The sequence below is a fragment of the Elephas maximus genome, chromosome 15 (assembly GCF_024166365.1).
Source record: "Elephas maximus indicus isolate mEleMax1 chromosome 15, mEleMax1 primary haplotype, whole genome shotgun sequence".
Lineage (NCBI taxonomy): Eukaryota > Metazoa > Chordata > Mammalia > Proboscidea > Elephantidae > Elephas > Elephas maximus.
In genome coordinates this window covers 12,559,659-12,581,415 of record NC_064833.1, presented here as the reverse complement: position 1 = coordinate 12,581,415, position 21,757 = coordinate 12,559,659, and the positions used below count along the sequence as shown (strand labels likewise).

At 40.6% G+C, this 21,757-nt stretch overlaps 1 protein-coding gene across 1 annotated transcript in view; it reads right to left on the bottom strand.

Moving 5' to 3' along the window:
• The window catches only part of ADCY8 (adenylate cyclase 8), a 224,148-nt gene that overhangs the window by 88,439 nt on the left and 113,952 nt on the right, over positions 1 to 21,757 (bottom strand). Inside the window, exons 6-7 of the mRNA XM_049853746.1 lie at positions 16,418 to 16,576; positions 11,462 to 11,732 (exon numbers count right to left, since the gene is read on the bottom strand). Coding sequence (XP_049709703.1) covers positions 11,462 to 11,732; positions 16,418 to 16,576 — 430 coding nt within the window. The remainder of the gene's footprint in view (positions 1 to 11,461; positions 11,733 to 16,417; positions 16,577 to 21,757) is intronic.

Genomic DNA, 21,757 nt, shown 5'->3' with positions numbered 1-21,757 from the left:
CAGTGATCATGTTGAAGACCCAGCCTTGGAACTAGGCAAAGTGTAATGATGTTTTGGTGTTTGTCTTGATATAACCAAAATTCAATCATCCAGAATGCTGACAGAAAGGGTTGACTTCACTCCCTAGTTAGCTGAGATTTTACCTCAAAAAAAAATTTTTTTTTTTTTGCTTTCACTCTTCCTGCTGAATTTGATATTAATGTTTTAAGACGGTTCACTAGGATAGCAGTTTAGGAAAACTGTTATCCTACATTGGGATAATTGTAAACAGTACATGTCCCCATCACTTCCTGATGAATTATTTATTTTCTGGGCTCTGGGCTGAGGGATTCTGAAGTGTGGGTAACTTACTGGTATGGCCACAGACACCCAGCACGCATCTGAAGTGGAGAAATTGAATGTGGCAATGTCAGAGCTGGAAGAAATTGCCAAGATCATCCAGTCTAGTCTTGCCATGGTGCAGATGAACACATTGAGGCTTGCGAGGGAGAAGTGATTGCCCAAGCCTTCACCGTAGTAAGTGGAAAATCAGGGCTATAACTGATTTCTCCCAAGTTTCCATTTAGGGCCCTTCCCGCTACAAAATGGGCAAATTTTGGGTCCTGCGTTGATTTGCCCCAAGATCACAAGACACACAGTCTATAGTTTACTATGATTGTAGGGGGATTAGCATCAGGCCAACATGAAGGTTTCCATTAGGAAGGCGATCAGATACAAATTCTTACTTTTCTTCCAATGGATGTAGAACAGGATCTAAGAAGAGTTCCAGCTGGAACTGGTGAGGTTAAAAAAAAAAGGTTACAGTGGCCTAAATATGTTCCTAGATTCTGCCTGGCACCCCAGTTAGCTGCCCCCTGGCCCACATTTCCTTTTCTTCTGATTTCAACATTCACCATGGAAAATGGGACTAAATCAAATGGCTATTTGTTTGAGCACTAGGCAGACTGGAGAGACTGGTGACTAGGTCTGTCTTTTGTTCATGCAAACCATTATCACACTGGGTCTCTCAGAGTATGAGAATCTACCTGTAGGATGAAAAAACCCAAAACCAAACCCTTTGCCATCAACTCGATTCCGACTCATAGTGACCCTATAGGACAGAGTAGAACTTTCCCATAGCGTTTCCAACAAGCACCTGGTGGATTCAAACTGCCAATTGTTTACTTAGCAGCTATAGCTCTTAACCACTATGCCACCAGGGTTTCCACCTGAAGGATCCAAACCAAACCCAGTGCTGTCGAGTCAATTCTGACTCATAGTGACCCCATAGGACAGAGAAGAACTGCCCCATAGAGTTTCCAAGGAGCTCCTGGTGGATTTGAACTCCCGACCCTTTGGTTAGCAGCTGTAGCACTTAGCCACTACGCAACCAGGGTTTCCATCTGTAGGATAGTACTCCTAAAATTTGTCTGGAAAAAAATCTGGTCATTTCTGGGTGCTTTCACAGATTTCTAAATAGCATGGTGAGAAAGTGACCACATATTTAGAAGGCACACACACATACACATACACATACACATACACACACACATACACATACACATACACATACACATACACATACACACACACACACACACACACACACACACATACACACACACACACACACACACACACACACACACACATACACATACACATACACATACACATACACACACACACACACACACACACACACACATACACACACACACACACACACACACATACACATACACATACACATACACATACACATACACACACACACACACACACACATACACATACACATACACATACACATACACATACACATACACATACACATAAGACTGATTGACCCGAAAACAAAGGAGAAGGTAGAAACAAACCAGTTGCCATTGAGTCGACTCCCACTCATGGCAACCCCATGTGTGTCAGAGTAGAAGTGTGCTGCATAGGAGGATAGAAGGTAGAAAACCCAGCATATATCTGCAGGCCACAAAAGGGAGGTTGTGTGGCTGATGGAAAACATGCTGACTTTGGAGCCAGAAAAAACTGGGTCCTAATTCCAGCTCTGTCACTTACTGGCTACAAGTCTTTGAAGGAATTGATTTATTTCTCTGAATCACAATTTTGCTGTTTGTAAAATAGGCTCCCGCCACATCTGTCAGTTTATAGTGGCTTCCATGTTGCTATGATACTGGAAGCTATGCCACTGGTATTTCACATACTAGCAGGGTCATCCATGGTGGACAGGTTTCAGCGGAACTTCTAGACTAAGACAGACTAGGAAGAAGAACCTGGAGGCCTACTTTTGAAAAAATTGGCTAGTGAAAACCTTATAAATAGCAACAGAATATTGTCTGATATAGTGCTTGAAGAGGAGCCCCTCAGATTGGAAGGAACTCAAAATAAGACTGGGAAAGAGCTGCCTCCTCAAAGTAGAGTCGAGCTTAATGATGTGAATGAAGTCATGCTTTCGGGACCTTCATTTGCTGATGTGGCACAACTCAAAAGGAGAAGAAACAACTGCAAGCATCCATTAATAATCAGAATGTGGAATGTATGAAGTATGAATCTAAGAAAACTAGAAGTCGTCAAAAATGAAATGGAATGCATAAACATTGATATCCTAGGCATTAGTGAGCTGAAATGGACTAGTATTGGCCATTTTGAATCAGACAATCATATCATCTACTATGCTAGAAATGACAAATTGAAGAGGAATGGTATTGCATTCATTGTCAAAAAGAACATTTCAAGATCTACCCTGAAGTACAACACTGACAGTGATAGGATACTATCCATACGCCTACAAGGAAGGCCAGTTAATATGACTATTAGTCAAAGTTATGCATCAACCACTAATGCCAAAGATGAGGAAACTGAAGATATTTACCAACTTCTGCAGTCTGAAATTGATCAAACATGCAATCAGGATGCGTTGATAATTACTGGAGATTGAAAGGGAAAGTTGGAAATGAAGAAGGATTGGTAGCTGGAAAACATGACCTTGGTGATAGAAATGATGCTGGAGATTGCACGATATAACCTCGCAACACCAATGACTTCTTCATTGCAAATAACTTTTTCAACAGCATAAATGGGAACTGTACACGTGGACCGCACTGGGTGGAAAACACAGGAAGCAAACTACTGCATTTGTGGAAAGAGATGATGGAAAAGCTTAATATCATCGTTCAGAACAAGGCCTGGTGCTGACTGCAGAACAGACCATCAATTGATCATATGCAAGTTCAAGTTGAAGCTGAAAAAAATTAAAACAAGTCCACAAGAACCAAAATATGACCTTGAGTATATCTCACCTGAATTTGGAGACCATCTCAAGAATAGATTCAACATGTTGAACACTAACGACTGAAAACCAGATAAGCTGTGGAATGACATCAAGGACATCATACATGAAGAAAGCAAAAGGTTATTAAAAAGGCAGGAAAGAGAGAAAGACCAAAAATGGATGTCAGAAGAGACTCTGAAACTTGCTCTTCAATGTAGAGTAGCTAAAGCGAAAGGAAGACATTATGAAGTAAAACAGCTGAGCAGAAGATTTCAAAGGGTAGCCTGAGAAGACAAAGTAAAGTATTACAGTGAAATGTGCAAAGACCTGGAGTTAGAAAAAGAACATGCTCAGCATTTGTCAAGTTGAAAGAACTGAAGAAAAAATTCAAGCCATAAATTGCAATTTTGAGGGATTCTATAAGTAAAATATTAAATGACCTAGGAAGCATCAAAAAAAGATGGAAAGAATATACAGAATCACTGTACCAAAACAAATTAGTTGATATTCAGCCATTTCAGGAGGTAGGATATGATCAAGAACCGATGATACAGAAGGAAGGAGTCCAGGCTTCACTGAACACATTGGTGAAAAACAAGACTCCAGGAATTGACAGAATACCACCTGAGATGTTTCAACAAACAGATGCAGCAGTGGAGGTACTCACTTTTCTATGCCAAGAAATTTGGAAGATACCTGGCCAACAGACTGGAAGAGATCCATATTTGTGCCCATTCCAAAGAAAAGTGATCCAAAAGAATGCAGAAATTATTGATATCATTAATATGACGTACAAGTAAAATATTGATGAAGACCATTCAAAACCAGTTGCAGCAGTACATTGAGAGGGAACTGCCAGAAATTCAGGCTGGTTTTAGAAGAGGATGTGGAACCAGGAATATCATTGCTAATGTCAGATGGATCTGGCTGAAAGCAGAGAATACCAGAAACATGTTTACCTGTGTTTTATTAACTATGCAAAAGCATTCAACTATGTGGATCAGGACAAATTATGGATAACATTGCGAAGAATGAGAATTTCAGAACACTTAACAGTAGTCGGGAGGAACCTGTACATAAACCAAGAGGCAGTCGTTCAAAAAGAACAAGGGGATACTGTGTTGTTTAAAGTCAGGAAAGGTGTGCGTCAGGGTTGAATCCTTTCACCATACTTATTCTATCTGTATGCTTAGTAAATAATCAGAGAAACTGGACTATATGAAGAAGAACAGGGCATCGGGTTAGGAGGAAGGCTCATTAACAACCTACAATACGCAGATGACACAACCTTGCTTGCTGAATGCAAAGAGAACTTAAAGCACTTACTGATGAAGATTAAAGACCACAGCTTTCACTATGGATCACACCTCAGTATAAAGAAAACAAAAATCTTCACAAGTGGAACAATAAGCAACATCATGGTAAGTGGAGAAAAGGCTGAATTTGTCAAGGATTTTATTTTACTTGGATCCACAATCAATGTCCATGGAAGCAGCAGTCAAGAAATCAACGAATGTATTGCATTGAGCAAATCTGCTGCAAAAGACTTCTTTCAAGTGCTCAAAAGCAAAGATGTCACTTTGAGGACTGAGGTGTGCCTGACCCGAGCCATGATATTTTCAATAGCTTCATATGCATGTGAAAGCTGAACAGTGAATAAGGAAGATTGAAGAAGAATTGATGTCTTTCAGGTCATGGAACTAGGGTAAATGGTGTTGGTGAAGAATATTGAATATACCATGGATATGACGGCAATGGGTTTTTTTTTTTTTTGGTTTGCCAGAAGAACAACCAAGTCTGTCTTGGAAGAAGTTCAGCTAGAGTGGTACTTGGACTTGAGAGTGGAGGGACTTCATCTCACATACTTTGGACATGTTATCAGGAGGGACCAGTCACTGGAGGACATTTTGCTTGGTGAGGTAGAGGGTCATCCAAAAAGAGGAAGATCCTGGATGAGATGGACTGACATACTGGCTGCACCAATGGGTTCAAACTTAGCAATGATTGTCAGGATGGTGCAGGACCAGACAGTGTTTCATTCTGTCATGCATAGGGTCACTATAAGTCAGAACCGACTGGATGGCACCTAACAATAACAACAAAATGGGCTCATGAAACTTACCGTGTAAGGTTAATGTGAGAATTAAATGGAAAGAATGTGTAATGGTCCTAACATAAAAGCTCTCTACTTCTGTTATGGTTAGTGACACTGTGGGTATTTATCTATATTCCAGGCAGTGATACACATTTGGTTTCTATTCAATGCCTGGAATACAGAAATTCCATCTATGCTCACAATCCTCAGGCTGCACATATTAACTTCATGGTAACAGAAATAACTAATGTCAGCCTAAAAAAAAATCAAAAGTAGAAATTACTAAAATACACAATGGAGGTACCAAGAGTGTATTTTTCTTCATATTGTCATGTGATTCTTTTCAAAGGCCTATTTTATTTTTTTTTATAGGAGCAATAGAAATGCCTGGATTCTGATGCAATGATAAATTTAGACAGGTTGGATGGAATGATGGTGATGATTTCATAATATAGGAGGGACAGACCCCAGGCTCTGGAAAGAGTCCTTGCTTCTCAAAGAGTGGTCCCACCTCTTTTGGAATATTATTTGTCATAAAAATCCAGTTAAAATTATTACTATCCTCCACATTTTAAATTTTATAGCTTCACCCTGCAGCACCCTCTTGTAAATCATTAGTCTAAGATGCAATTTGCCTGGCAAGTCTACCCTTGCCTCCTACAATCCACTCTGTACAAGACAGCCAAAGTGATCTATGAAAAATCTAAATCAGATCATGTCACTGCCCTGCTTTAAACCTCTCCATCACTTTCCGTGGAATAAAATCCCAAACCAGCAATGCCTTCAGGACCGAGCTCCCACCTCCTTCTTGAGCTTCATCTTGTATCCCATCTTTCCCTGCTCACTCTGCCCTAGCCACTCATGCCTTCTGTTCTTCCTTTAAAACACCAAAATTTTTTTCCACTTCAGGGCCTTTGTACTAGCTTTGTCCTCTTCCTAGAATGCTCTTCTTCTGGTTCTTTGCATGCTGCATTCTTTTAGGACTCAAATCCAGTCTTCAGAGAGGTCTTCTCCGATGGCCCTATCTACAGTTATTCTATTTGACCTCAAGTTATATATCTCTTTATATTTCTTTTATGAATGATGAAGGGAATATTATGGTGTGTTTTGGTTAATAGTCTATGTTCCCCACCTCCTTAAAGTGTAAGCTCCTTGAGGAGAGGGACCAAGTCTGTTTTTTCATTACTGGACCCCCAGCATCTAGAAGACCCAGTGTCTGTTAGATAATTGAATGAACAGGAACTCAAGCCTAGAGAAAGATTTAGTCAGAGAATGTAACAATCTGTGACATGAGGATCTTTTTCTTCAGTCTTTCTCTTCATTCTGTTGCAATTCTGAGAAATTCAATGACTATGTGGATGACTTATCTAAAAACCGAGCTTTGAAATTTCTGGCTATCTTCCCCCAAATGTGACATTCTTCACTTTTGGTCTACTTCAGCTACCTACGTCTACTTTTGTAATTTTAAATTCAATTAGCCTAACCCTAGCCATATACTTTTTGCCTTCTCGTTTTCTTACTCTCATTCCACTCAGATACTCAGGGTGTAGGAAGCTCCACTAGTAACTGAACCGGGGTTCAGGAAGCCAAGACATCCAATGAGTGGGCAGAGTACCTGTACAAGTCAGGAGTCAGGGGAAGCAAAGCATGAACACTCAGTATGCCCAAGATAATCCTGGATACCAGAACCCAGACTGGATCAATCCAGCAATTTGAACCCAAAAAGATAGAGACATAGGGACAGCGAAGATACACCATGTAAAAACTAAGAGAGCATTTTCAAGTATAGACAGGGACTAGGAGATTCACCTCAGAGGTCAGAAATAATTCTTAGTGACTTTTCTTGATCCTCCAAATCCACTGAAAGATTTCTGAAATCAGTAGAGGGCAGGGGACAGGATAGAGTTGGGCTTCTTCTTAGAAACCTAAAGACCGCTCTCATCAGTGGTGACAACCTGGCTTCTGACTTCACTACCATACCACATCTACCTCTTGCCAATGATGTTCTCCAATCTAGTTCAAGAGGGTAGTTTCCATTCTTCACCTTACTGGGCCTCTTGGTTAGGTTTGACCTTGTTGACCACACCCTCCTTCTTGAGATGTTCTACTCTCAGCTTCCATGACACCACCTTCCCTAGTTCTCTTCTGACTACTTTGATGGCTTTTTCTCTATCTCTGTCAGGGAATTCTTACTTTCTTTCACCTCTCCACTGGCGTTCTTCAAGTTTTTCCCAGTGCCTTTTTACTTTTTTATGTTATGTATTCCCTGCAGTGATCTCTTATTCTCATGGCTTCAACTGGCACTCACATTCCGATGAATATAAGATCCTATTCCCATGCACAGTTATTTTCTGCCTGAGCTTCAGAAGAGTCTGTTCAACAGCCTTCCTGATATCTCCTCCTGGACCTGTCAAAGACAACCTCAAACTCAACACATCCCAAACTGCATCCCTACTTCTCGCTACCAAATCTCCTCCCAATATTGTTTATTTTAGTTGGCAGTTCTGACATTCACCCTGTCACCCAAGCAAGAAACTTTTAAATCAAACTTGACTACTCCTGTGCCTTATTGCCCACATCCATCATTTCATTCATTCATTTAGCTAACTGTTCTAAGTGCAGGAGTCCCTGGGTGATGCGAAAGATTAACACACTTGGCTGCTAACCAAAAGGTGGGAGGATCGAGCCCACCTAGTGGACCCTCAGAAGAAAGTCTGGCAATCTGTTGTTATTGTTGTTAGGTGCCGTTGAATCAGTTCTGACTCATAGTGATCCCATGTACAACAGAATGAAACACTTTCTGGTTCCGCGCCATTCTCACAATCATTGTTAGGCTTGAGCCCATTGTTGCAGCCACTGTGTCAATCCATCTCATTGAGGGTCTTCCTCTTTTCCACTGACCCTATACTTTACCAAGCATGATGTCCTTCTCCAGGGACTAATCCCTCCTGACAACATGTCCGAAGAATATAAGACATAGTCTTGCCATCCTTGCTTCTAAGGAGCATTCTGGTTGTACATCTTCCAAGACAAATTTATACGTTTTTTTGGCAGTCCATGGTATACTCAATATTCTTCGGCAACACCACAATTCAAAGTCATCAATTCTTCTTTGGTCTTCCTTATTCATTGTCCAGCTTCCACATGCATATGAAGTGATCGAAAACACCACGGCTTGGGTCCTGTGCACCTTAGTCTTTAAGGTGACATCTTAGCTTTTGAACAGTTGAAAGAGGTCTTTTGCAGCAGATTTGACCACTGTGATGTGTATTTTGACCTTGACTGCTGCTTCCATGAATGTTGATTGTGGATCCAAGTAAAATGAAATGCTTGACTGCTTGCAATCCTGGCAATCTACTTCTGAAAAATCAGTCATTGAAAACCCTATGTCACAGTATATTTTGACACACGTGAGGTCGCTTTGAGCCAGAATCAGTTTGACGGCAAATGGTTGGGTTTTTGGTTGTAATTGCAGGCTAAACAGTGGTAAATGAAACTGTTTTAGTCCCTGCCTTCATGAAGCATATGAACTACTGGCTGTCTTTATCTCTGAAATATCTCTTTCCTCTTTCTCATTTATGATTATCAGTAGATGGCATGTAGTAGATGTTCAGTAATCTTTATTGAATGAATGAATAAATGAGAGTGCAACTACTTGAACATCTGCTGTCTATATAGTACAGAATACGACACAGCTTACCAATGTCATTAAAATATTTCTAAACACACATTATGAATCAATAGAAGCCAAAACATCTGGCCAGTTTAACTGGAAAATTCCCAATGAGGTATTGGTATGTTTTATCTGTGTTATACAAACACTCAGATGGTCTGACTTCCTGTGGAAATGACTGGATATTTTGACACAGCACAGGCTCCGCCAGACCATCTTGATCTCTTCCAGGGACACATCATGTCTCTGGATTGCACATACGGTTCAATGACTTCTAGGGTTAAGTGTTTTTTAAGTACAAACTTTGGGCACTAGTGACTGTTTTAATTGGTTGTCATTTCCAAAATGTTATTAGTGCTACTTTGTTATTTATGAATACCAGCACACATTCCCTGGCTCTTGAGTCTGAAGACCTCAAAATGAATTGAGATTATTCATACTGATGATGGCACGGATGGGTTGTATCCAGGTAAAACTCAAGCATCATAAGAAATATATGGTATGGTTAAACACCAAGAAATATAATCTTTGACCAATAATGACATCTTTTTATAATAACTGTTGGATGACATTGGCAAGTATCTTTAGGAAATTAGTAAAAAAAAAATTTTTTAAAAAGTATTCCCACACAATATTATCAGATCAATCAGCCATGGAATAAAACCAAGCATCTCCACCTCTCCTTTCTTGGTTCTCAATTATTTGTAACAAGATCAGGTACAACTGAGATTTGAACAAGAAAGTATCCCAATTTTTACAATTAGTTTAAATGGAAAAAATTTCCAAAAGAGAAGACAAAAAAAGAAAAACAAAATAAAATATCAAGAGAGAGAACTTTATGAAAGGTTATTCAGGTATTTGGAGTCAGGCATGCATCTCCGTCTCTCAAAACAACTACATTCAGGCTTAAGCTAGCAACAGGCAAAGGAAGCAGAGAGCATCATCAGCTGGCTATACACCTACCCTGGGAATGATATAAGTCTGTCATTTTACATAATAGCAAATTGTGCCATGCACTCCAATTCAGGGATGGAAAGAAGAACTAGGCATTGAAATTAGTGATGACTTGTGTACTCAGAATAATTTTGGAGAAATTAAACACTCACAAAAGAGTAGTAAAGACCTAAGGGTAGACTTTTGCCAGGCATGCAGGCTAGGCTTCATCTGCCATTTCCCCCAAGGGAATCTGGTCCATGCATTATTCCAATCCATTCCATTATTCCACTTCACACAGAGCTACAGAGAAACTAAAATCAATCTGGCCTCAGAGTGTCCCATCCTTCTTTCAAATGCAGAAGAAAGAGGGAAGACTTTCAGCATTTTAACCTTTTCCCTCTAAAATGTCTTTAAGCAGACAGATTTTTCTTATCCACAAGTTAATGAGAAATGTTCAGGTCCATGAATTAGAAAATTTAACTCATATATATCTTCGCAAAGCATTCAGACACTGTCAAGCTGCTCTGTTTACTTCTTGGTACTCTCAGCTTCTGCTTGGCTTGGAGGACTTCAGAAGCTGCTTGTCAAATCACTCATATACTACCTTTTTTTTTTGTTTTGTTTTTTTAAAAATGTAGAGTGGAGTCACATCATTTAACCTACATAAATTCAACTATATGTGCTTGGCCTACATGATTAGATAAAGGGAAAGTTCATATACGAGCAGTTGACTGCCTACCTGCCACTCAGGTGCTCTGTTCACTCAGGTGAGCATCCCAGGGAGGAGAGTATCTGTATCCATGGTGGTGCTCTCCCATGCTTAGCCCCAGTTCTCAAGTGCCTCTCAGAGTCTGAGCATCTCCTTGGGTTTAGTGTGATTCCAACACTTGAAGAAACCGTTTTTTAAAAATACTTTTTATTGGTGATTTACCTCTTTGTGCTGACTTTGTAACCCTGTCCCTCATCTAAGATGCAAATCCACTCCATTTAAGAATAGAATTTTGTGAGTCGCCTTGAAATTGCATGCTACTGCTGACTCCTGAGGACCCTGGCCCTGGGCAATGCTGTACTGCTTTGATACTACCCAAAGTGGGTTTTGAATCTCAGAGGGCAGCTCACAACTGCCAGCTGGACAGTGACCCAACAGGGGCATTCTCATGGGCTTGACCACAGGTTTATCTTTTCCAATATGAGTGTTTTTCGTTTGTTTTTGTAAAATTACAATTCAGCTTCAACGACATTTATTTTTAGCTAGGCCAAAGAATAAAAAAATAAAAAGGAGGGGGTGCTGGAAGGACTCTGGCATATTCTGAAACTGCATGAATTGGTTAATTCTGTCTTGAGGAGATATATTTGATCATTTGCAATTATGGCGCTCAACTGAGAAAAGGTTAAAGATGAATTGGTTTTCTCTGAGGCATCTGAGTTGGAGATGCACTCAAGCGAGCATGCATCCGTGGCAAAGCAGAAGAAGGAAGCGCAGACTTACGTTCTGTTTCCCCACTATGTTATCAAAGGGCAGCTCGGGGCTCCAGGACCCTTCTGTGAAGGTTGCTCCACTGTTTCTCCTGTCCGAGGAGCTCACCGACTCCTTGACAATGTCTTCGGGCAAAGACAGCAGACTGTCCTCAGGCTGCTTAATTAAATAGGTCTCTATATTATGCTTCCTCAGGAATTCATTCCTCTCTTTACCGTGCCCCTCTTCCACATTGTAGTCACCATTGAGGCAGTCCAGTGTGGCCTTGGAAATGTGAATCCTCCTGTGTGCACAGAGCATAGGTCATTATACCTTCCTGACTTTACCTGCAAAGGCCTTCATGGTTGTTTGGTCCTGTGTGAAACCAACATCAGAGCTGCACGTGGGATACTGTTAGGACATACCCTCAAGGAAAATACTTGTCACCCTACAAAAGCGGAAAGAATAAAGCAACAGAAGTACCAGTATAAATTAATGAGCAGGGTATCATTGACTTTATCCCAATGGTCATTGCTGCCTCTGATAAAATACAGCCCAGCTGAGCCATATCTAAGCAGTTCTTTGGGCTTTACTTATAACTATCAGCCTGATCCAGCAACATTTCAGAATCAATAATTTTTCAATTGCATTGATTATACTGGAAAAGTAAGTTCCAAAAAATGTTTCTGAACCCCAGTGGCAATAGTTTCCAAGTCACCATGCAACAGCAGTTTTTGGAACTGTTATTTTCATCTTTTCCTATCATTTCACTTTTCTTATATTTGTGCCTGTTTCTCCAACTTGCCTATAATCTTCTTAAGACCATGGGAATATCTTATACACTCACAAGGCTACATTGGGGGCCCTTTGGACAAACTGCTGTAAGATACAATTTCCCCTATAGCGTGCATATGGCAAGGAGCAGAGGACAAAGCTGTAGATGCAGGCTGGAGAGCAGCTGGCTAGGATCACTCATAAGGTAGGTGACTTATCCCTGCACTTATCAGCCACCACAGCACAGGGATCGAGGTTCTTTATAGCAAAATAACAGATGACATCAAGGGTCTTAAGCGTCAAACTTGAATTGCAAAAACTGCAAATGGTAAATCCTTCCAAAGAAGACCTTTCCTGTCCTCCTAATTGCCTACCTCCATCAGAGCACTTACTGTATCATATTGTAGTTTGAGTAGACTAGCATGGTGGTTAGGAGCACGGACTCTGGGCCAGATTGCCTGGGTTCAAATTCCAGCTCTACCACTTGCTAGCTGAGAGAACTTGGGCAAGTTACTTAATCTTTCTGAGCCAGTTTTCTCACCCATAAAATGTGAATAATAACTGTGCTCATCTCTTAGGGTCATTTTGAAGATTAAAAGGGCCGTTGTGAAGATTAAAAGGGTTAAGTCATGCAAAACCAAAAACAAAACCAAACCCAGTGCCGTCAAGTTGATTCCAACTCATAGCGACCCTACAGGACAGAGTACAACTGCCCCATAGAGTTTCCAAGGAGTACCTGGTGGATTTGAACTGCCGACTGTTTGGTTAGCAGCCGTAGCACTTAATCACTATGCTACCAGGGTTTCCAGTCATGCAAAGTAGTACTCAAAACAGTACATGGTACACTGTACACCCTAGAAAAGCAAAGCCTCAAATAATTAGGAGTACTCTCAAAAATGTTACTGTGATCATATTGTCTATCCCATGCCTTCTCAAGGCTCTGGGATACAGTCCAGCTCTAAATATGGTTTCCAATGCCTCCACTATCTGGGCCCTGCTACTTTGAAGTTCATTTCCTGACGTTCCTCCACTATAGCACCCTACGCTCTCTCCAGCTCTTCAAGGAACTGGCATTTCTCCAAATTCAACGTGCTATTTCATGTCTACTAATCTTGGAACAAACCGTGCCCTCTCCCTAGATTGCTCACTCTGAGTTGTCTACACAACAATTTCCTACTCTCAGATTCAGCTCAAAAGCCATTTCCCTAGGCTGACTTTTAAGCCCCTTGAAATGAATGAATAAAGGAAGTGCTCAAGACTTTGGCTTTTGTGATTCTAGAAATAATATATCTAAGAAAACGATGAAATTTCTTTTTTCTAGAGTGGCATTTCCAAATGCATTGTATTTTTAGTACTACGTCTGCTTCCTCTTCTCATCCTTCCAGCCCGTTGTGCTAAATCCAGGCTTAGAGAGGATAATTCACTGCAAACAACACATAAAGTAACAGAAACTGCAAACGATGTATTTCTGATAATTTAAGGGATATTCTTCACGTTTTCTACATAAATATTCTTGTACGTAGTCATTGACTTCAAGTACGAGGTATTAAAAATAAAAGCTAGCATCTGAAAGATGCTTGCATTCTCTTGAAAATGTGCTGAGTAAGTACAGAGCACTGTCATGATGAGCTTTGTTAGTGCACGTGGAGTCAGTAGTGTTGATCAGGGAGATGACCCGACTCGTCCGACTTTCCGCGAAATGGAAGTTCCAGCTTTTGTTTCTGAGCTTAAGCTCCGAACTGGGTGCTGGAAGGCTACCTTTTCCTCCCAGGCAAAACAAACCTCCTGGAAGGGTTAAAGTGCAATGACTGCTTTTCTTTCCTTTTAAAATAATTAAGTTAAATACCGGCCCAGTTTGGCATTTTCTCTGGATTCTACGTTTTATTATTCTGCTGTCAGTGCCATGGGACTAATATTTTCGTGAACTAAATCAATATCATGTTTTCGGCAGTGAAAGACATTCTCATCTTCACTTATTACTGATTCTTCTACTAAAGGTATGATCAATATCCTCTTAAATGTTTTGATAATACTTGGGTTTTAGATGTTCCTTTTCTTCCTTGCTGCTAACTTGAGCTTTGGAAGAAGGCATTTGCAGATGAGATTCTAAAGATTACATTTCCCTCTAAGGAAATGAATCAATCCTCAGACAATATTCTCGTATAGTAAATGTCAGGTAAACCTAACATTTCCTCATGTTTTTCAATGCCAGCATATAATAATAATGATGACAGAAAATAAGATATAACAACTGTGTGAAGTCTCTGGATGGTGCAAGTAATTAACATGGTTGGCTGCTAACTGAAAGGCTGGTGAATTGAGTCCACCCAGAGGCACCTTGAAATAAATGCCTGGTGATTTATTTCCAAATATTCAGCTACTGAAAACCCTGTGGAGCACAGTTCTACTCTGACAAACGTGGGGGTTGCCATGAGTCAGGATCCACTTGCCGGATCTTACGACCGTTATATAATACTTAATTTGCATAAATGTCATCCTATATCCAAAGACATTACTGTATACTTGACTCCCTGTATAATCTCATATAATTTCAACCTTCCAACAACCCTAGGTGGTAGATGTTACTTTTTTTCTTGTTTTGCAAATGGTGAATCTGGCCCAGAGACAGTAAGTAACTGGTACAAAGTCCCACCAGTCATATATACCAGTCCTGTGCTCAGTAAGTGCTTTATAAGTACAACCTCATTTAAAACAAATTTTTGAGGTCAATAAGTGTTTTCAGCCCAATTTGACAATGAAGGGACTGGGCAGAGAGAATAAGATACTTCGCTCTACTTTCATAACTGGTGAGTGGTAAACCCATGGTTCAAACTTGTGACTCACAATAGAAACCTAGTCGTCTATTTCTTAATGTGATAAGAACATTAGCTAAACTGGCTTCCAGATGTCAGAGCTATGTTCTGGGATTTGCAAAGGGCATCTATTGAGTATACGGATAATTCCCCATTATCCATAATATTCAATACTACCTATGTTATCCATATTGAATGTAATGGATACAAAGGACATCTATGGAGTATATGTATAATTCCCCATTCAGCCACACTTTTAAGACACAAACCTAGACTCATAGATGGATCAGGTGTCTGGTTTGCTTGAACTCAGTTGGTAGCTACTTGTAGGAAAACTCCAAAAACTTCTAGGCTATAGAAACCCAGTGGCGATACATCAGGTTTACCTTAGTTCTATGCTTGCATGGTAAGCAGGTGACACACTTCACACAGCGAGGGAGTGAGGGTCCCTCTAAGAATAGTAACCAACGTGGGAAATCAGTGCACAGCTGCCAAGGTGCTTCACGCCCACTCCCCTGATGACCCTCAGAAGGAATCTGTGAGGTGGATTGTGCCCAGTCAGCAGATGAGAAAATAAATTCTCACGGAGGAGGGACATGACTCACTATATCGTTAAGTATTGACGTATCTCTTTTTGTAGTGAGGAAAGCAAGACTCAGAGAAGATAAGTAATGGCCTGAGATAAAACAGAATCTTAATACCACTCTTCATGGTTCAATTAGCCTTTCCAGGCTACTAGCACATTTGGAGATTCTATACTCACTGACCTTTCCCAGAGTGATTTGGAGAGCTGAGTTTTTAAGGGGAGTGAGAATCCTGGGTTTTCTCAGCTGGCCCAAGGTCACATAGAAGGTGGGTGGATCTTAACCCTGGTTGTCCATTAGAATTGCTTTGGCGACCCTATAGGACAGGGTAGAACTGGTCCATAGAGTTTCCAAGGAGCGCCTGGTGGATTCGAACTGCCGGCCTTTTGGTTAGCAGCCATAGCACTTAACCACTACGCCACCAGGGTTTCCCATAGTTATATAAATATAGTGATATAGTTATACGCCTGGGCCAACCTGCACAGATTCTGCTTCAGTAATTGAACCAGCATGGAGTCTGGGTACCAATATTTTTTAAATGCTGCTCTGGTGATTCTAATGTACAGCCAAGCCTAAGAGTCAATGCTACAGAGAGCTGAGACCGAAGAGCTGGATGACGTCCTATCATCCTCATTGCCTATGATGCATTTCCTTAGACTTTTAGGGTCAATATTTGCATGATGTTTCACTGTCCTGTCTCCTCCCAAATAATGGTTTCTTAGATCTGTACTTCTCAATTCTGCAAAGGGAAATTCATTTGCTCACAAAATGAGCAAATCATGACCGTCAAGCAAGAAAAGGACTTTGCTTTGGCTTACCCAGGGATTCCTCCAGATTCGAGTTTGTTCGCAATGTCCACATCCCAAGACCAGACATCAAACTGCCACTTCCGCAGGCCCAACACGCCACAGAGCACTGAGCCTGAGTGGATTCCAATCCGCATGTCAACGTCATGCTTTGTCCTTGATCGCACATACCTGTTGGTATAGGTGAATGCAGACACATGCATAAGGCCAGTGTGGGCCCCTGGGTCCCCGGCGGCAGGCAGCCCAGTCTTGCCTACTCCATCTCCATCAGTTCAACTCCTGCCCATTCAAATGCCACCTCCTCCACAAGGCCTTCTTGGATTCCCAGATAACTGGAAGGTTTCTCTTCCTCTACTGAATGCCCCAGGTTTTTATCTGAACTTTTAAGGGCCCTTGTGACCTTTCTCCTCAAATCTGCTCATCATACATATCCCTTATCTCAGGGAATGACATCAGCATCTTTTTATGCCCAATAGTGTGTAAATCTGAGTTACTATGGATTCTGCACTTCATCTTACACTCCATTTCCTACCTTGGTATTTTTTTTTATTCTGTTCCCTTCTCTTCTTTCCTCCTGCTAACACTTTAGCTCAGGCCATCATCATGCCTAGGTCTGGGTTCCCTGCCTCAGCCTATCTTCCTTCTAGTGCATACTCTACACAGCTGCCGGAGTCTGTTTCTGAACACAAATGTGACCAGGTCATCCATCTCTCCCTTGTTTAAAACTCTTTTGAGCATTGATCACCAAAGTAGAGTGCTCATATCTCAGAGGTGACCGTTGGAATGCAAGAAGAAAATGATGGAACTTCCGTTCACAGTTCTGTTGTTTCATCTTAGAAGAGTGTTACCAAAAGTGGATCCATGGGATGACCCGAGTGACCTCACAGGGTCCATGTAGGACCAGCCCCTGTCTGTAACATGGTGGAGGCATCTAGAGGTAAGAGGAGGCTTTCTAAAGTCAGAGGTTCCCTCAGTGCACCCACTTCCCTCCTAATTTTCAGAGTGTTGTAGACAATTCTAGTTTGTGGGTTAAATGATGTCCTTTATTATAGGTAATTTTATAAAGATAAAAAATTTAAAAGCCTGGATATAATTCTTGGAAATAGTGGGGAAAATACTAGAAACAACTTCATTGCCACATAGAAATTCAATGATTATTTTACCTGAAAATGCTGAAAAGAGATGACAAACTTAAAGATGACTTATTCATTTTTCTTTGACAAAAAGACAAGTCTTCCACATATGCTGACTTTTCTGTGATAACTGCTTGCTGTTAATATCTCCCCTAGCAAATATTTTGAAAAAAATAAAAACAGACAAACTTGCTTAATTTGTTTCTTTGAGCTAAAGATGGCGGTTTAACAGTGAGTGAGAAAGGAACCGCATTTACAAAAAAAAGTCACATGCTGAAGAGAAACTTTGGAAAAATGAAGTTTGGGAATGTTTCCATCTTTATGTGAATTTTGTTGTCAAACATACGTAATGCCATCCATGAAAGTTCTCAGAGTTGCACATTCCCTAACCTGTTGAAAAATCTTCCAAATGAAGAGTTTTGTTGAGTTTTGAACTCATTTGTTAAAAATGTAAAAATGTATTGCCTTCTAGTGAGTTTGTAAGAATAATTGTCAAACATCAAGGAAAAAGACAACTTACTAGCTGGATTTACACAAAACTTTGGCATAACCGAATAATGCTATAATTTTAGAAAACAAAGTCGAGGTTGCAAATCATACCCCAGAATCTACCTGGTTTTATAAGGTCTATATTTAGCTCTGGTAGGGAGAAAGACCTGGCTGTTTCCATAAAGATTACAGCCAAGAAAACCCTAAGGGGGCAGTTCGACTCTTTCACATGGGGTCACTATGAGTTGAAATCAACTCGACGGCACCTAAGAACAAGTCACAAAGCTTGAGCGCACTCGTTGACGCCACAGAGCTAGTGAGAAGGAATCTACAACTAAACTGGGGTTGTTCTGTTTTTAAACCACACTCTCTGTAGCACAGATACTGCGTGTGACCCTGGGCCGACAGCTTAATCTGACCTGGAGTTTCAATGGTTGTAAAATAAGGCTTCACCTGATTGCTTCACTGTTGTGAGCCTCAAAGGAGATAATGGATGTTAAAGTGCTTTGCCAACTAATTGGGAGGGATTATTAAACAGCACACCATGCTAATGTCATTAGGTAATTACATTATTCAGGGAATGCACTGGAGCATCTTAATGAAAAGACATTTCTATTTTTTTCTTCTTCCACAAAATTAAAATCATAACAAGAAAACTTAAAATTTCTCCACTGCTCTATTTTTTTTCCTCTCTCTTTTTTTCCTTTTCCTATGCCTGGGATTTGACGTAAATAAAACCTAGGGCTGACACTTTGTAAAAAGTGATTAATAACTTGCAGACATTGATCCTATTTCAAAAGGCTACCCCCATGGTGGTATAGAACCATAAACACACATAATGTATTTCACCATCTCTTCCTGAGGGGAGGACCTTTGAGCATTCTTTTTTGGGTTGTTGCTTTTTAACCGTGATTTAGGTGAAAGTTTACAGAGCAAATTAGTTTCTCATTGAACAGTTAATACACATACTGTTTTGTGACATTCGTTGCCAACCCCACAATGAGTCAATACTCTCCCTTTCTCTACCCTGGGTTCCCTGTTGCCACTTGTCCAGTTTTCCTGTCCCTTCCTGCTGTCTTGTCTTTGTTTTTGGGCTGCTGTGCCTATTAGTCTCATATATATGATTGAACTATAAATGTGTTATTGTTGGCCTGTGTTGTTGTTGTTGTTAGGTGCTGTTGAGTCAGTTCTGACTCATAGCGACCCCATGTACAACAGAATGAAACACTGCCTGGTCCTGCACCATCGTCACAATTGTTATTATGCTTGAGCCCATTGTTGCAGCCATTGCAGCAATCCATCTTGTTGAGGGTCTTCCTCTTTTTTCGTTGGCCCTCTGTTTTACCAAGCATGATCACCTTCTCCAGGAGCTGATCCCTCCTAATAACACGCCCAAAGTATATGATAGTAGTCTCACCATCGTGGCTTTTAAGGAGCATTCCGATTGTACTTCTTCCAAGACAGATTTATTCCTCCTTTTGGCAGTCCGTTCAATATTCTTCGCCAACACCACAATTCAAAGGCGTCAGTTCTTCTTCAGTCTTCCTTATTCACTGTCCGGCTTTCACATGCATATGAGGCCGCTGAAAATACCATGGCTTGGGTCAGTTGCAACTTAGTCTTCAAGGTGACATCTTTGCTTTTCAACACTTTAAAGAGGTCTTTTGCAGCAGATTTGCCCAATGCAATGCATCTTTTGATTTCCTGACTGGTGCTCCCATGGGTGTTGATTGTGAACCCAAGTAAGAAGAAATCCTTGACAACGTCAATCTTTTCTCCATTTATCATGTTGCTGCTTATTGGTCCACTTGTGTGAATTTTTGTTTTCTTCATGTTGAGGTGTAATCCATACCGAAGGCTGTGGTCTTTGATCTTCATCAGTAAGTGCTTCAAGTCCTCTGCACTTTCAGCAAGCAAGGTTGAGTCATCTGCATAACGCAGGTTGTTAATGAGTCTTCCTCCAATCCTGATGTCCCATTCTTCTTCATATAGTCCAGCTTCTTGGATTATTTGCTCAGCATACAGATTGAATAGGTGTGGTGAAAGGATACAACACTGACGCACACCTTTTCTGACTTTAAACAACACAGTATCTCCTTGTTCTGTTCGAACAACTGCCTCTTGATCTATGTACAGGTTCCTCGTGAACGCAATTAAATGTTCTAGAATTCCCATTCTTCACAATGTTACCATAATTTGTTATGATCCACACAGTCGAATGCCTTTGCCTAGTCAATAAAACACAGGTAAACATCTTTCTGGTATTCTCTGTTTTCAGCCAAGATCCATCTGACACCAATAATGATACCCATGGCTCCACATCCTCTTCTGAATCTGGCTTGAATTTCTGGCAGTTCCCTGTTGATACACTGCTGCAGCCACTTTTGAATGATCTTCAGCAGAATTTTGCTTGCATGTGATATTAACAATATTGTTTGATAATTTCCACATTCGGCTGAATCGCCTTTCTTGTGCACAGACATAAATAGGGATCTCTTCCAGTTGGTTGGCCAGGTAGCTGTCTTCCACATTTCTTGGCATAGATGAGTGAGCACTTCCAGTGCTGCATCCGTTTGCTGAATCATCTCAATAGGAGGTATTCCGTCAATTCCTGAAGCCTTGTTTTTCGCCAGTGCCTTCAGTGCAGCTTGGACATCTTTCTTCAGTGCTGTCAATTCTTGATCATATGTTACCTCTTGAAATGTTTGAACGTCGACCAATTCTTTTTGGTATAGTGACTCTTTTTGGTATAGTGGTATGCGTTCCTTCCATCTTCTTTTGATGCTTCCTGTGTGGTTTAATATTTTCCCCATAGAATCCTTCAATATTGCAACTTGAGGCTTGAATTTTTTCTTCAGTTCTTTCAGCTTGAGAAATGCTGAGCGTGTTCTTCCTTTTTGGTTTTCTATCTCCAGGTCTTTGCACATGTCATTATAATACTTTGCCTTCTCTAGCCGCCCTTCGAAATCTTCTGTTCAACTCTTTTACTTCATCATTTCTTCCTTTTGCTTTAGCTACTGGACATTCAAGAGCAAGTTTCAGACTTTCTTCTGACATCCATTTTGGTCTTTCTTTCTTTCCTGTCTTTTTAATGGCCTCTTGCTTTCTTCATGTATGATGTCCTTGATGTCATCCCACAAGTCGCCTGGTCTTCAGTCATTAGTGTTCAGTGCCACAAATCTATTCTTGAGGTGGTCTCTAAATTCAGGTGGGATACGCTTAAGGTCATACTTTGGCTCTCATGGGCTTGTTCTAATTTTCTTCATCTTCAACTTGAACTTGCATATGAGCAATTGACGGTCTATCCCACAGTCAGCCCTTGGCCTTGTTCTGACTGATAATATTGAGCTTTTCCATCACCTCTTTCCACAGATGTAGAGGATTTGATTTCTGTGTGTTCCATCTGGCGAGGTCCATGTGTACAGCTGCCATTTATGTCGGTGAAGAAAGGTATTTGCAATGAAGAAATCATTCGTCTTGAAAAATTCTATCCTTTGATCCCTGGCATTATGTCTATCACCAAGGCCATATTTTCCAACTACAGATCCTTCTTCTTTGTCTCCGGTTTTTGCATTCCAATCACCAGTAATTATCAACACATTCTGATTGCATGTTTGATCAATTTCAGACTGCAGAATTTGGTAAAAATCCTCAATATCTTCATCTCTGGCTTAGTGGCTGGTGCGGAAATTTGAATAATAGTCATATTAACTGGTCTTCCTTGTAGGCA